At 40.6% G+C, this 16,511-nt stretch overlaps 3 protein-coding genes across 7 annotated transcripts in view; 2 read left to right on the top strand and 1 right to left on the bottom strand.

Annotated features, from left to right (window-relative positions):
- The window catches only part of rttn (rotatin), a 34,556-nt gene extending 27,847 nt beyond the window's left edge, over window positions 1-6,709 (top strand). For all 3 annotated transcript variants that reach the window (XM_085172197.1, XM_085172199.1, XM_085172198.1), the window contains exons 44-49: window positions 284-410; window positions 2,594-2,787; window positions 2,964-3,234; window positions 6,005-6,108; window positions 6,354-6,423; window positions 6,547-6,709. In XM_085172197.1, coding sequence (XP_085028323.1) covers window positions 284-410; window positions 2,594-2,787; window positions 2,964-3,234; window positions 6,005-6,108; window positions 6,354-6,423; window positions 6,547-6,626 — 846 coding nt within the window. In that variant the 3' untranslated portion in view covers window positions 6,627-6,709. The remainder of the gene's footprint in view (window positions 1-283; window positions 411-2,593; window positions 2,788-2,963; window positions 3,235-6,004; window positions 6,109-6,353; window positions 6,424-6,546) is intronic.
- Window positions 6,710-6,833: 124 nt separating this feature from the next.
- cd226 (CD226 molecule) lies at window positions 6,834-16,085 on the top strand. 2 transcript variants are annotated; one of them, XM_085172203.1, is made up of 6 exons: window positions 6,834-7,280; window positions 7,928-8,251; window positions 8,403-8,780; window positions 9,166-9,268; window positions 9,574-9,628; window positions 10,081-16,085. In XM_085172203.1, the coding sequence occupies exons 1-6, from the start codon at window positions 7,097-7,099 to the stop codon at window positions 10,216-10,218; spliced, it is 1,182 nt and encodes a 393-aa protein (XP_085028329.1). In that variant the 5' UTR covers window positions 6,834-7,096; the 3' UTR covers window positions 10,219-16,085. The 2 variants fall into 2 exon arrangements, with proteins under 2 accessions (XP_085028329.1, XP_085028330.1); XM_085172204.1 differs by having other exon boundaries at window positions 11,137-16,085.
- dok6 (docking protein 6) overlaps window positions 12,129-16,511 on the bottom strand; it is a 56,918-nt gene continuing 52,535 nt past the window's right edge. For both annotated transcript variants that reach the window (XM_085172201.1, XM_085172202.1), the window contains one exon: window positions 12,129-16,433. In XM_085172201.1, the coding sequence (XP_085028327.1) occupies window positions 16,279-16,433 (155 nt within the window). In that variant the 3' untranslated portion in view covers window positions 12,129-16,278. The remainder of the gene's footprint in view (window positions 16,434-16,511) is intronic.

Below are 16,511 nucleotides of genomic sequence, written 5' to 3' on the forward strand. Positions count from 1 at the left end.
ATCTCAGCAAGTTTAGCTTCTCGCACCCTATAATGTCATTACTTATGAGGCTTTTTAGCTGGTTTTCATTTTCTAAGTGGCCTTTCAGTCACTGTCGGTTAGCTCAGACTAAAAAGCCATGAAGGCTCCACTGCAGTGTTTACCCTGCCATCAGTCTCCGCCTTGTGTGCGTTTCCTGCACGCTTAGGAAAATATTGAGGCATTTTAAGTTGATTACTGTCATCTTTGTTGGAGCTGTTGTATAAATCATGCGCGTGTGTGTAAAATCTGTTTGCGTTTGTAGGTGGTTGCCACAGATGCTCACCTAACACAGGCGCTCAATGCCCTTTGGCCATGGCTCCTATTGGACGACGCAACTATGGAGGCGGTTCTGGAGCTTCTGTGCGTTTACACGGCCAACTGCACAACAGGTCTGCATGTTTGTGTGTTTATGTTTGCCTGTGTGTGTGTGTATGCTTGTGTGTTTGTGTAGGCATTGTGCCTGGCCCGTGCCTGCCCATCGCCTCTGTCTGTAGTTGGCAATCTGACTGAGTCATACACACTTTGCACTGAGAGTCCCATTGTTCTCTCTAATAACCACAGAGCTGCATTGCATCTCAACTGTATAAGACCCAGTGCCTTCTTGCTTGCCATTCACAATAGGCACAGTGTCGCATCCAGAGTTCAGGCTGCACAGCTGTCTCGCTGTATGCAGAGCAGCCAGTTTTAGAGCATGATGTGGGGAGGAACAGAGCATCTCTGTGCTGCTCGAGATACCAGTATTCCATCATGCAAATGTAAGAACCATGTATGTGGAAACCAAAAAGACGTGCGAGAAAAAGAGAAAAAAAAAAACCTTTTTGAGTGGAAAAATTTAAAGATTCATAGGAAGGAAACGGTTGGGAAAATGTACTTTGATAAACAGCCTGTGGTACCTTTGATGTGTTTGTGTGCATGCATGCGTGTGCGACTGGCTTAGAAATCAGTTTCATCATTGGTGGTGTGTGTGTGTGGAGGGGGGGGGCGTTATGTGCAACACTTATGAACATTTCTAAAATTGTGTATATCTGTGCGTGCGTGCGTATGCATATCTCTATTTGATTGGCATCAGTTCCTCAGTGGGTGCGTGTGCACGCTCTGATCTAAACTCCCTCGCTTTAGACCCCCCATAAGCTCAAGCTGTGAAGCACCAGAAAGCAGTGAAGTCGGGCACAGTATTTCCCTAAAGGTTAACTGAACAGCAGGTTGTGTTCAGCCTGCATGCAGCCAGGCTCAGAATTACACCATACACCCTCAGGCTACCACTCGGTCTCCCGAGACGGCTACATTTCTGCTGAACCTTTCATCTCCAGTCTACCTCCTTCATCCAAAGCTTTGTTAACGCTGCTAGTTCGAGTCGGATTGTTGTTTTCATCTGTGCCTCACATATTTTCCACAGATATTTTTGGAGCAGCCCAAAACTTGCTCCCTCAGACACACAGAAAGTAAAACAAATGAAAATCATTTTTTTTCTCCACTTACATGCAGGGATCTCTCCTTTTGAAGTATATGTTGCATGGCTGCAAAATAATTAATCGGCAGCTGACTCGTATCAGAGAAACGGTTACTTATTAAAGCAGATCCCCCTTGTCAGTTTTATGACACACCAGGTTTCTTGACAGGTATTGAGATAACCGCAGGCTAAGATCAGCATATGCCTGTTTCCAATCCAGGATTAGCAAAACCATCAAGCTGTCATTTTCTCCAACAAGAAATGTCAGTCAGTTTCAGGCTGCCTCGTGAATTCTCTTCAACTTAAGCTTGTTAATTTCTGTATTTTGTGTGTGATGTACATCCATGCCAATTAGTCATGTCAGTTATGCTGATGTGAATGTGTCTTCTTAGTAGAATTGTAGCTACATGATTTACTTCCCACCCAGAATCAAACGAGCCTAATTGTCATCACTCGAGTATTTCCGTGATGACTGAATATTAAATAAATGAAGTGCTTTTCAAAAGTGTTTCTGAAACTCTCAGATTTCACCTGTGAAAGGCTTAAAGTTACTTTAGGACTCTTTTTTTCATCATATTTTGTTTTTCCTGGCTCTTAACTTGTGCCTGTCAGCACTTAAGGCTGTATTCTTCCTTCACATATATGGTATGTTCTGTATTGGTGCATAAGTTCTTGTCTCCATCATTTTGGTCATTTAGACTGTCTTTACACCAAAGTAAGCACTCCATGCAGCCACGTGGAGATGTTTAGGTGTGGTGGGCAGACAGCCGTGCAAGACAAGGCCTGTTTATGCAGCTACTAGTGCTGCTGTCTGGCGAGCTAGCCAGCATTAAGGTAAACAAAAAAAAAGTGAGAGTACTTCCAACAACAAGAAAAACTTGGTTTCACTGTATGTTTTTTTTAATGCTGAAATTGGTGAGAGAAGTTGTGATTCCAGTCCAGACACAAGATTTCACAGTGTAGTGCAGGCATGTGATTTTATGTGTATTTGATTTTGTGTGTGTGTGATGTAGATCCAGACATCCACAAAGGGCAAAATAAGCATGTTTTATTTTAATGTTCTTATAAATATAAATGAATAAGAGCAGATTAATAAAGCCATTTTCCTTTTTCTGTTCCCAGCATGCAGTTCTCTTTGTGGCAGTGGCCCTGGCCTTGTACCAGGATCTAAAAGCTCCTCCACTAGCTCACTGATGCACTCTGTCATGAAGCTGGCTTCAGCGCTTGCCCCAGATAACAGCATCATCCAGAATCTGGCTTTCTCCCTCTTGGCTAACCTAGTCATGTCCCGTGACTGCAGATGTCTCCTGCAGAAGGTAAGAGACATTATGTACATAGAATTAGTGGGCAAGACAAGTAGCAGATTAAAATGAAAAAGGTTAAAAAATGATGTTAGGAAATCTCGCTCTTGCCCTCTCTAAAACTCTTTCACTGTTGTTATGACTGAAACTTTAATCTCTGTTCACTCTTGTTTCATTTCTGTGATTCTCAGAATAACTTCCTTCAAGCCTTCTTGTCAGTACCGGTGCCCAAGGCTGCTGGTATTAAAGCCACGTCTGTAAGTAGTGGTTGGAGCCTTCTGGGCCTATGGCTGAGACTGCTGGCCAGTCTCTCATTCACAGAGGACGGCCAGCAGAGTATCCTCAGGCTGACCGGAGCGCTGGAACTGCTGGCAGACTTGGCACCACATCGACGGCACGCGCTGCTCACCCTTCAGAACCTCTGCTTCTGCCCTGCCAATAAGTCACACGTCATTGCCAATGGTATGGAAGTTAAGCAAGGATTACATTTAGGAATCTCACTCAGGGATATGAAAAAGAAATAAAAGATCAAAAGGGGAAGTTCAGTAAGCAGATTTGTCAGCATTGTGTGTCCACAGTGCAAGTCAGTGATTAGGGAAAAATTCAGTGCAGCTAAATGTTCCCTGCTGAGTCACTTTGTTCACTCTTCGTAAAAGTCATCAACCACAGAGGGACTTGTGGTGCACCTAAGGTATGTGCTTTCTGGTGGTAGCCCATTTGCATCAGTAAGCCATCTTAGACCAGTTTCTCTTTTTAAGTGTATAAAATTTGTACTTCTGTGCTACCATCATAAAGTTCTTTAACTGCAACTATAAACTGCAAAACAAAACATACCCGATTTTCAGTTTACCCAGAGTTACCCTTTCCAGGTCATCTTCTTATGAACTTGTGGATCTCTTTTAGTGGTCTAATGTTTTTAAGTTGCTCTGTCCAGGTCTCATTATTTGCACTTCTGTGCATGAAGCTCAAACTTGTAAAAGAGTGATCATTAAATTTAAATTTTCTTTTTTAAACAAACCTATCTGTAGAGTTGCAAGAGCTTAATGGGCCCACACGTTAGTTGCTTAGGCTTCACTGACTCAGATTGTAAGGAGGGAAAATAAAACATACCACTTATCATTGCTTTGTTTTAAAAGCTTGCAACATATCAAATGTACTGAAAATGAACAGTCTGGTCTTTATTTAATACTCTCACTCTGTTTATTTGCTTAGTTTTACATCATGTGCAAAAAAATAATAATCAAAACAAAACAGACTCGTGCGGTTACATACTCTCTGCTCTCATCAGCCCAACCTTATAAAACTCCAGGCAGTCATAGCCTGATGCTAAAGGAGGCTGTCTGCAATCAGCTGGTTAGCAAACGTTGGCACGCTTGGACTGGGATATATTGTCAGGACTGCTAAACTGAAACCAAACGGAAAGCGACTTTTGAAAGTACACACAGTATGAATAGTATCGTATATACTAGGTGTAGTGCACATATTATATTACTGTGATGCGGAGCTTCTGAATTGAGAATGGAGACTTGAGTGGTATCAGTAACAGCTTTGAGAATTTAAGCTACTAAAAATATATTAAGCCCTTTTAAGTTTATGTTTGCAAATGTAGGCTGAATACAACAGAGATCTGACTATCAGTGATTCTACAACACAGAGATGAAAGTGAAGGAAGTCTGTGAGAATGAAAGACCGATCGTGTCCCCCATGCAGTGCACGCTGCAGGTGGGAGTTGTGGGACCAGGTGCAAAAACTATGTGACCGTATATCTGGTTTCCTGTGGAAAGATCATGTTTCCTGTGTTTTGCATACAGCAAGATTTCCATCAATCACAATAGAGAAAATGAGCAAAAAAAAAAAATCTCATTGCTTGATCGAAAATCAGCAAGATTAAATAAGTTACGGACTTATGACTAATGTTGCTGCGAGATATGCCACTCAGATAATAGCAGAGGAGAAAAAAATGTTTTTCCTTTGTTCACGTCACTGCATATGAAATAAACTCTTTTCCTGTTAAGTTAAAGTTAATTTTAGGGTCTAGACTAGCTTACAACAGCCTTCGTTTAATAGAGCTGACTTATGCAAAGGAAATATGTGCTATTAAAATTACTGAGCAGAGGCTACTGAGACTTTCAAGGAAACTTTGATTGCAATAATGCTGTGGGACCTGTACTGTAAAAGCAGATGATGCACAGCCAGCAATCCGGTGATTAATCTGTTCTCGCTTTGTTACTCTCCTCTAAGTTTCAGTGAGTTGTGGTTGAAGTGGGAAAAAAAAAGTCTGTCAGGTTTTCCAGATGTGTTTTGAATACAACAAGGCTGAATTCAATGACTGAACCAGGCGCCTGCTCTCTGCATGCTCCAGATTTGGGTCCAGAACTTGTTGCCATTATGTCTTCTTCATCTTTGTTTGAGCTCCGTTGTCTTTTTGGAATCTTGATTCAAAGTCAGTTGGAAAATAAGCAGACCAACCTTACAAAGCTTAGAGTACCATTTCCATAGCTCTGTTCAGAGTTCCCACATTAGATCAGTCCAGATGTGCCGGGTGGAAAAATCAGATGGCACTCATTGTAAACACTTGATCAGCTTCATGTTGTTTACCCTGTAAAACTTTAGAAAACAATTATCCTGAACTTTTCTTGACTTCGTGATTAATCTGTTTACATTAAGAAAACAGCAAGTTTTTCCCCAGGTATCTGAAACCTCTGTCGGTTTGGGACTTTCCACAGCGTTGGTAGTTGAATCCGGTAAAAATGATGAGCACTTTATTAAACATAGTAATTGTTTATGTATGTCATAACTATTTGTATTATTATTTATTTATTTTTAACCCCTCCACAATGACTTCATTAGAGTCCTATACAGTGAATCAAAGTCTTTGTTTATATACTGATTCAAATGTCCACCACCTCTTATCTTTTGGTGGATCTCCTGTGCTGGTATGGGTGTCATATAGAATAAGTTCCAGCTGTTGCACGCCTGGAGATGCGTGTGAGTGGAGCAAATTTTCCATTGTAGAACAAGGTTGTTGTTTTTTTTCTCCATTTTATAGCGTGTTGCTTACAGCTGTGTTTCTCTGGGCTCTCTTTTAGCTGCAGCTCGTTGAGGTCTTTTCTTCAATTTTATGGCACTGAAGAGACTTCCTGCATCTAGCATGTGTCCAAAAAAAGTCATTTTCAAGTCTTATTGAGTTGCGAATCCCCCATAACGATCTGCGCGTCTTTATTTCTTTCAGACAAAGCCATGAAGGTGCTGCTATCCTGCCTCGAAAGTAAAGTGATGGAGACCCGCTGTATGGGAGCTTCTGCAATTTGGGCATTGCTCCATAACAATCAGAGGGTACAGACACACACACATCCTAGTACTAAAACTTTTATTTTAGTGCTTTTATGGCTTGTATTTGAGTTTATGGTTGATCCGTGGCAAATGAAATCCTCTGCCTGCTTGATTGTCTGCCTGTAAGAGAGATTTGCCTCACTGTTCTCTCACTTTTATCCAAGATGATCAATGTTTTTTAATCTCCTGATTATGAAAAAAACAAACTACTATCCTCTTTATAATCCGTTCCTCATTTTCTCTCAAAGGCCAAGACTGCTTTGAAGTGTCCTTCTGTTAGATTGAGAATTGAGAAGGCTCATACCATCGCAAAGAAGGGTAGGCATGAATTTTGTTTCGTATCAGCGTCTGTCTCTGTACGGAATTTGTACATTGTATTTGAAGGTTTTCCACATTCCACGGTTTGTGCTTACTTATTATTTATTTATTTGTAAAATGCAGATGCAGACAGCAACCAGGAACACATGAACACCTACCTACTGGAGTGCCTTGAAAACATTGCTCAGCTGCTAAATACTTGAACAGTGTTTGTTTGTTTTTTATGGGTTTTTGTACCACGTTTCCATCAGTAAAATGTGAATATATTAAAATAATCTTAGCTTGTCGTGTTTGGTCTGATTCCAGTTGATACATTTTCATTTTGAGACCACTGGTGTTTTCAGTTCACCGTTTGTGATGGTGGCAGTGGTGGTAAGGTGCTTGTCCACACTGTGCCACGTTTGGCTTACTGGTGAAAATCATCACAAAGTATTCAAGAAACACAGGGAAGTGGTGTTCACAGGAAACTGAGGCAGGGCATGTGTTCCTCTTTCAGTTTTAAATTTGTAATATGTTATTATGGATTTTGATTTTTAAATTATACTTAGATATTGCTCTAGAAAAACTTCATCATAAAAGCCACCAAGCAGTATTATGTCACAAGTTTGCCATCCAATCCCAGTCCTGGTGATAAAGTGCTCCTCTGTGTGGAAGGAGTAAACAGTGGGCTATCATGAAGTGCGCCCCAGTAGCTCAAGTGCTTCTCTGTAGCGACAACGCTAGCAGGAAGTGTAGCCTGGGTGCCTCCACTCGTCTCATCAATGCAGCTTTCATTCTCCCTCTGTGGGGCAAGATGGAAGCTGTACAAAAGGACTGCTGGTACTTCGTGGTACTTATCTTTCTCCCTTTTCTTAAAGGTATGGGCTTTATTTTTTAATTCAAATATATTTCTTTGAATTTGCAGTGTTAATTGGAAAAAGTGCTGTAACAAATACTTTTACTAACAATTTTAAAACTGATGGCTTTAAGGCTGTTTTAAAGTAATCTAACAAAATCATTTTCTGATATCTAAATCATTAAAAAACAAACAAAATGTAACTTTTCATTCTTATTTAAAGTCGATAAGCCTGTAATCATAAGTCTTTCTAGACATTATTATTCCAGACTTGGCTCTCCCAAGGGCTTCACTGGATTTAAGACAAATTATCATTCAGCTCAGATAAAAGGCTTTGAAAAACTTGGAGGCTTGATCACCAGCTATTGTCAGCTGTTTTTATGTGTCCTGGCTTAAATTAGCCTAATTACCATTGGCCGAGGGATGATCTCAGAGTTGTGAATTGCTCTGGTACTCTTCAAGTAGAGGGCTCTCATTGTGTATGTGTAAACCCGATAGAGGTTCTCTGCCAGTAAAGGAAAACTATTATAGTAGAATAAACTGTATGAACGTTAGATTTATTCCTTCCTTCTTAAAAATGTGTCATTTTGTAGCTTTATGGCTATTTTGTTATCTGTTTTGTGTCATGACTCATATGTTAACAACAGAAAAAACAATGCCTTTGTCCAGTTGCTGTCCAGCAGAGAGTGCCTGCTACAGTTAGGCTGGAGGAGGGGATGGTTCTGCATTGCTTGTGCCCCTGGGATGGCAACCTCAGCATGGTGTCTTGGACAAAAAAGTCAGAAAAAAATCCAGTGGCTGTTTTCCACCCTGATTTTGGAGTGGTTTTATCACATCGTTTCGATGGGAGAGTGGAGTTCCTGAAGAATGGTCCCATGGATGGCAGTATTTCCATAAAGAACGTTACCCATCAGGATATCGGGCTTTACGAGTGCTCTGTTCAGACCTTCCCTCGGGGACCCTGGACCCGGCACATTCAGGTGGAAGATTTAGGTAAATATGGCAGAGCGCATGTTCTGAGCTGTCTAGTATCATTCCCACCTCCCCCACTTAGTGATTAAAAAATGGTGAAATATGAAACCTAGAAAGGTGCCATACTGTAGTTTCCATCACATATTTTTAGATTTCTTCTTTTCGCTTACAGATGAGCCACCGGAGGAAGACCCCACAGAGCCCACTCCCACACAGGAGGCCGTTTTAAACGAAGAGCTGCTAGTAGAGCAGAACAGCAACCTGACCATCAGATGTAACTATCAGCATAATGGCACCGTTAACCAGGTCATATTGGAGAGGATGCTGCACGGCCAGTCGTGGATCATTGTTGGAGTGTGCAAGAAGGTGGAGGAAGGCCTGGTGGCGGAGGACTACAGCGACAGGGGCCGGGTCAGCTGCGAGGACAGCCTGGATATGAGTCTGCACTTGACTGACGTGACACAGGAAGACAACGGTTTCTACCGCTGTACTTTTAACACCGATGCAGGACAGCAAACTACCACCGTGCAGCTCACCACTGTGGCTTCAGGTACGAAGCAGGCATCATGAAGTTTTTAATACATGCAGCTGTGTGTGTGTCTGTGATTGTTTAAATTTGTTGTGAATTGACATTAAGATGGATGGAAGTAAATAAGGCCAGTGATGATAATGAAATTAAAGAAAACAAAGCATGTGATGTTACTCGCACATTCACAGCTTCTCAGTGCGCTGAAACCACAGAGGTTTGTGGCTAAAGGTCCGAGCTTTGTCACTGCGTATCTGGTTGCACCATATGTGTGTCATGGAACAAACTGAAAACACTAATCAGACACTGCTGTATGACATAGAATTATTCAGAAAACTAATTTTCACACTGTTTTGTTCCCTGTTTGATTTTTGTTTCTTCTGTTTTTCTTGCTCCTACACATAACCAGGTTGGTTCAGCCTGTCGTTATACATGATGTACATTTACATCGGGGTTGGAGCTGCTGGACTCTGTCTACTTATTGCCATCATCATAGCAGTAATGAGGCACAGGTAAGATATCAGCAAACTAAAGTGAGGGGTGCTCTGTCAATAAACACAGATAAATACGGAGGGAACACCGATGGTTCAGCTCATAGTGTGATAATGCTGACACACTGATGTTTAGCAGGGAGCATGCTTCCATCTCAAGCTCCATACATGCCTAACAAATGTCACCCTTTAATTGTTTAAACCTGTGCTCCTTGAAGAAATGTGTTTATAAGAAAATATCATTACTATCTTGGAAATCTTCAGTTAAGTTTGGGGTTTTTTTGGACAGTAATGAAAATCCTTCTTTTTGTCTGAAAACCCTGCAGAAAGAGGAACAAGAGAAAGGAGTACAGAGTGAAACTGCACCCATCCCAGAGACAGGTAGGCATTGCCACGTTCATTTTATCTACTCTCCTCTTTACTCTCGACACCTTTAAGGCACTCCCGTACCTTCTCATCAGACTTGCACTTAATTACAAAACCATCACCCTTTACAGCTAATCTCAGTTAATGGCACCGCCCACTCATTTAACTAATGCTAATTAACTTCAATGTTAACTGAAAGTGTTTTTGAAGACAAGCAGCTTGTTAAAATGTTATTACAGTATCGATGTCCTGAGTTTGATTATTTGATGTAAATAAATACACAAGCTCTTTAATAATTAGCTGATCTTTTTACACAATTTTGATACAATATGAATTTGTTATTTATTAGCTTGAGCCCATATTGGTGGAAAAAGTAACTACATTTTGCCAAGCTGCTTCACCTCTACTGCCTGTTTTGGTGTAATGGCTTAAAAAGCATTAACATTCACTTCCTCACATCCTCACAGCCAAACTTCTATGAGAACATCCCCATGTGTCCCAGGATAAAGAAGTCCAGACAGATCAGAAACTGTCCCGTTTATGCCAACGTACAGACTGTCCGATCCATGAAAACCACATCGCACCAACGACAGTGTAATAAATAAACACACGCACGAACGCGAGGTACTGGATGATGTCGATCTGTCACAGCTTTGTGTGCGTGCGCCTTCCAGCCTTTCACAAACAAAGTGCATCAAAGTTTATCTGAGAAAGAAGAAGAAATCCACCTGTGTTCACATGAACAAATAATTTATTTGATATCTTGTAATTATGTGCGTGGATCACACTGACACTGATTAGCATTCACGCCGTGGTTTCAAATGAGCTAACAAGTTGGTGCTTATCTGCGAGTCAGAACGCTGACAGGGGCTGTTTGGGTCCAGCCTTGCTCCCTCTAATTAAATGTAGTATGTACTGCATAATTACTGTTGAGGAAATATTTGTTTTGGCCATAACAGTATTTGACAGTAACAATCACGCAGAAGACAAGACAAAGGGCCATGTAATCGTTCTTTTCACTTCTCTAACCCCCGAGTAAAACAACTGACAAAATCCTTTGTAATTGCCCTTCTTTTTACTTTCATCCCTCCTGGTTTCCATTCAGGGATTGACAATGGTGTCTAATCATCTAACGGAAGAGAAAAGCAGTCACTCAGCACTGTACCATCACTTGAGACCGTTACTTACCCCAACGGGCTCTGTGTCTGGGATGGCTGCATTCTAGTTACATCACACTCTTCGCGCAGGAGCTAAGCTCTAATTAGCTAATCCTGTGCTTACTTTGTAGCTGCTCAGACTTTGTGTGCCTGCTGTTTATTGATGAGTGTTTGTTCCTGTCGTTGTTCTCCTGTTGTAAAAATGATTTTATGATAAGCTGTCAAAAGTTTTCCAAGCTGTATTTATTGTTTTGTTTCCAGAGTTTTTCCGAGTTTGCTTTCGTAAATCAATATTTAGGGTTTATGGTGCTGTAGTACTGTTAAGCCGTGTGCTGTTTGTGTAATCTAATTCATTTATCTCCATAGAAATGGAGGCAGTGGCAGAGGCAGTAATGGATATGCGGGCTATTCCGCTAAGAACAAGACAAATGTGGAGCATAAAGGGACAATATAATCAGTTTGTTTTTTGCTTTCAATTCGCTTCCAATTCAAGAATCTGCAGCTGTACATTCTGGGATGGCACTAAAGATGACGCGAGTGTGACCAACCATACTGAAACTGATGTGTGTGACTGTAAACGATTTCATGTGGTATGAATAAAACTGTGTCACTGCCTCTGCTTCCTTTTGTTTTCCTGTGTTAGGTGTAGTTGAGTTTGTAGACTAATTGGACAGAATCATCGATGGCTGTAGTCGTTTCTAAGAAAGCAAATCGTTTCCTGTAACCCACAAAGAGGTACCAGGTGACACGTGGGCAAAAGATGAGCCGTGATGATCTAAAAAGGAAAGCAGCCCGCATCAAAATCCAGCATTTTGCAAAGCGGCGAATGACTGCAGAGTCTGTTCGATTTCATCAGATAATTTGCGAGATGTCTGCAAATTTGAACGCCTATATATAATTTACTGCAGGTGGATTTTTCTTTCCCGTTGGTGACATTTTCATTGTAATCTGTCAAATTTAGGTTAGGTTCTAAATAAAATTAGTATTATATTCTTCGGTGTCTAACCCTTTGCTTACTTTTTAGTGTTGGCTCTCTGAAAAAGAAACACAAAACGATCTGTCAAACCACGATGAAACAGCCAAGATAAGAAGTGTGCCGTACATCTGTTTGTGAACCAAAATGACAGATGCAAAGAATGAGGTGTTTGCTTCTATCTGAAACCTCAGCTTGAAAGCGTAAGTCAAAGAAGAGTGTGTTAACCACCACCCGCAAAGCCACTAATGATCTGAAGAGGCACTTTCTGGCTTTTAGCACGGCATGCACAGAAACAATGTTAAAAAGTAGAGTAAGGGGCTGGTGTTTTTCAACTGAACGAAACTGCCGAAAGTGTGAAAACACTGTTTTTGTTCATCTCTCACTGTGGGGGAATTTTCGCTCTTCATTATAAAGAAGGCATTTGTTTATGGACGGCTAGTTTAAGGTCCCAACACAGCATTTCAACCAGGTTGAGGACTTTGACTCGGCCTTTGCAACATGTTGATTTGTTACTTTTTCCACCATTGTGTTGTAGATTTGCTGCTGTAGTTGGGATCATTGTCCTGTTGCATGACCTAATTGTCCAACTGTCAGACAGATGGCTTCACATTTGACTCTACACTCTTTGGTATACAGAAGAGTTCATGGTTGACTCAAAACAAGCCTAAACCATCAGCCCTCCACTGCGTCTGACAGTTGGTATGAGGTGTGCTGATATGCTGGTCTCATCTGTCCACAGTCCTTCGGCTTGTTTAGATCCAAGCTTGCTGTGCTGCCATGCTCCTTTTAAACAGGAGAGGCTTTCTTCTGGCATCCCTTCTAAACAAGCCACACATCCGTCTTGTTGAAATGAACTTTAACACTTAATGTATAAACTCAGGTCTGTAGAGTCTGAGAGGTAGCTCTTGGGTGCAGTGTCAGTGAGCGCTGCACAGCCTGACCTCGGAGTGAATTTGCTGGGACATGCAGTCCTGTTGTGAATCATCTTTCTCGCTGCAGAATCATGGACTTTAAATTGTCTGGAAATATAACCCTAAGAAAATTACTGACGTCTTTCATCCTTGGCTAAATAGTAAAACATCAGCTTTCATAGAGGTTCGCAGTTCCCGATGATCACTGTTACTGAACCTCATAATTCCTGTGGAAGCAGTAAGCTTGTACTTATTTTATTTTTCCGCACGCTGCTTCTGAATTTGGCTCAGCCATGATCGAATGAATAACAACACATATGCCAGGGTAACATGCAGTGCCTTCTGATTCATCTGAGGTTGCATTTACCCGAATTTAAGACCTGTTATGTACCACCTGAATTTTTTTTTAATCCCTCCTACGTAAAACCTTAGAACTGAAAGAGGGTGTGCTTTCTTTTTCACATGACTGTACTCCTCTTGTGTGTTATTGCAAAACTTTCCCCATTACAATATTGTTTTCCCCTAAAGCTTAACTAAAGCGTAAAGAATAAAAAGTAAAAGAATGCTAAATGTACCTAATGAGAATCCTGATGGCATAAAGGGCAAAAAAAAGCTGATACATGGCAGAACATTGAATTTATTACCTTTTTTTAAATCATCAAAAACATTACATATGTACATTTAGTGAAAACTGTAGGCCTACACTCATGTATTAAAAGTGCTATTATAATCTATGAGAACAAAACATGGCAGACACAAACACAATCATATAGTAATGATAACAACTCTTCATGACACTTCTACAAACAAGTGAATAGCTACAGTGAACGAAAATAAAACGGCAAATGACAAACACAATCAACTAGAAGTTTCTCCAGTCCTCTCAGTACAGCTGCCAGTGCAATGGAACTACTATACTGGAGCTAAGACTCGACTCAGTTATACAACAGCTTAGTTAAATGTGGCCAGCAACTGTATCAGTGGACTCTGTGATGCAGGCTAACAATCATCTGTGGCTTAAATTAATAAAATTAATTACATGATTGCGGTTTTTCTTTTTTTTAATATAATATTTTGCACAAAATAAAGTGACGACTGCGAAACACAAAATAAGCGCTTGTACTTTAGAAACTGTTCGAATGTAAAACCAAGACAAAAGAGCATCAGTGCCAAAAAACCAAACAACAAAAACACAACCCACCTTTAAAAATGATAACATTTGACACTGAGAGACTCCTATGTTGCCTAAAACTGATTGTCATTGGAAACGTTTGTGATTAACCCACAAAATGCTGTAATTTCAGTATTGGAGAACGAACAAGAAAAAAAAGTCATAATTTTGATGCATGAAAAACGTCACCACAAATATTTAGAGATGAAGTTGGGTCTAGTGATTGCCACCCACGGCTAACAGGTTATACTCGGTATTGATGCTGTTACATGGCATTTCACAGCCGGGAAAAAAGGAAATGTGGCAAAGCGGTTTTGAAGATTCCAAGTATACTGTCTGGTCAGCGATGGTAAACTCAAAACCCAAAGACGTTGCTTTGGTTAGATCTCACAATCCACGGTCTGTGTGTCAGAAGGCACTTCTTACTCAAGGAGGACGATGCAGAAACCATAATCACAGCAGTGTTTCCGTCATGCTACAGAGAGGAATGGAAGCGGATGGAAAAAGGGGGCTGCAGGGAACTAGCAGGGGTAGTTAGTTGTTAGGCTGCTGGGTTTGAAACTGTGTGGGCGTTTTTTTGTTTTTGTCTTCTTTAAAAGAGTAGATCTGTTTCCAAAGCCATCAGCCAATCACAAAGCCTGGAAACAAAAAACATTAGCCTCACTGTTTCAAACTTGTTACATTGTTTCATTTCCTCTGTACCAAAAAAAAAAAAACCCCATGAAAAAAGAAATAACGTGCTGATACACAAAATCAGTTTCCTTCATAGAGCTAAGAGTGGGTTTGCTTGTTTCAGCTCAGTTTCAGTTCAGTTTTTATTTTCTGAGAATGTTTCACTGTAGTTCAGGGTACATTTGTTTCGGTATGACCTTTAGTCTTTTTAATTACCAGTGTGTGTCGGGAATATGTGAAAGGTAAGATTTAAGAACAATCGACTTACGTATAACAATAAAACCCCATTTTTTTTGAAGGCAGCTGTTCACCATCATGTAGCCATTCAAAGTCTCAATAAACATATCCATCAAAGCTTTTACTGAGCTAACAAATAGTAAAACTATGAGTTCACAAAATCATTTCAGCTACTTTTAATTCTTTTCAAAAGTCTAGTTTTTATCATTATTTTAGCTAACTTTGTTTTGCTTTTCACATCTACTTTTAGTTAACTATAAAAATGTTGGTATCACGTTGTCTCAACTTCAAACAGACTTTTATAAGCTTTGGAGTTTCGCATATTGTGTCTTTTCTTGGCTACCATTTATTCTGTAACATAGTATCAGGTAACCCTTAGGTAAACTAGAGTAGGTGCTTATCAGCACTAACCACTTCAGGTAAAGTGATTTTATGCTTTTTTTCCCCCATATCAGTGGACAAATATATTGAAGTTGGAAGATTGATTTCTGAGCTTGTGAAATGGGAGTGCCAGGCAGTATTGTAACTTTTTAACAAAGTATATGTTCTCAAAGAAATGCACTGATTTTAATCTATTTTCCCCAAATTAAACTGTGTTATTAAGTTGAATGAAAAGTAGTTATGATGTTTAATTGCCACAGAGCACATCCTGGACCCAAAATGCCAATATCACCTCTGCTCTGTGGAGCTTACTCCCTCAGGTCGCTCTCTTTACACCTTTTTGCAAATGAACCAGTCCTCAGAGGAACCGGACGACAACGTGCTTGGTGGCTATTAAAATCAAATTGCTCTGGTGAAAAGGTAAGGTTGGCAGTTTTAAAGCAGATGCTGTGCGAAGGTTACATTGGATCATTTCTGACACGATGGTCCATTACTACATCCTTCAAGCACATATCTGAATGACTATTTCCCTTTGCCAGTTGTATTCATTCAGGACTTTAGCTGATCCACCACTGGCGTCAGCATTGAGCGTCTTTCGTGTAAGGCATTGATCAGTTTCACTTTCTTGAGAAGAAAAAAAAAGGTGAAAGCAGCGAGTGTGGGAGTATTTCGAGTCAAAACTGGTGGAATTTCTCATGAATTGGTTGCCGAGGCTGCACATCAATGGAGCGAGCCTGATGGCATTTCAGGAGTTTTGTAATAAAAGTTGACACTGGTTTACAGCGGGCCGTGGTGTGTTAGTAGCTTTTAGGTTTTGTAAGGTATGATGTAGTGCTTTAAAACAGGGATGGGGAGAATCATGCTGGCTTTAAAAGGATAATGACAACATAAAACACTTGAAAACGACAGTTAAAGGATTTTTTTCTTCCTTTTGGTACAATCTTTGAAGCTACTTCGGCTGTCGCACGTCGCACAAAAAAAATAGGTACAATCCTCCTCGAGATCCTTTTTTCGCGTACCGATCGCTCTACAGTTGACACTACTGTCTGTAAGTTATCACCATAAAATGATATATTACACATGTTGCTATACATATTTCTACATCCTCTCTAAAGCAGTGGGTAAAGTGTTCAGTCCAGTGTCGATGGAGCAATTCTCTGTCATTGAAGGGGTCTCAGGCTGCAACTAGATTCACAGCCACTAGAGGGCGACGGCGCCTCTCGCTGGTGCTGGCTCTCCTCCTGTTCAGGCTCATCAGACAGAAAGCTGGGGAACGTCTGTGCTCTCGGGATGAAAGTCATCATCAGGCCCGTTCCTTTGAGAGGGAGAAAGAAAAGCTTCAAGTGAGCACTTTTTTTCTCTCTATTTATTCTTTTTTGTTAAGAGGAGTAAA

The sequence above is a fragment of the Neolamprologus multifasciatus genome, chromosome 9 (assembly GCF_963576455.1).
Source record: "Neolamprologus multifasciatus chromosome 9, fNeoMul1.2, whole genome shotgun sequence".
NCBI lineage: Eukaryota > Metazoa > Chordata > Actinopteri > Cichliformes > Cichlidae > Neolamprologus > Neolamprologus multifasciatus.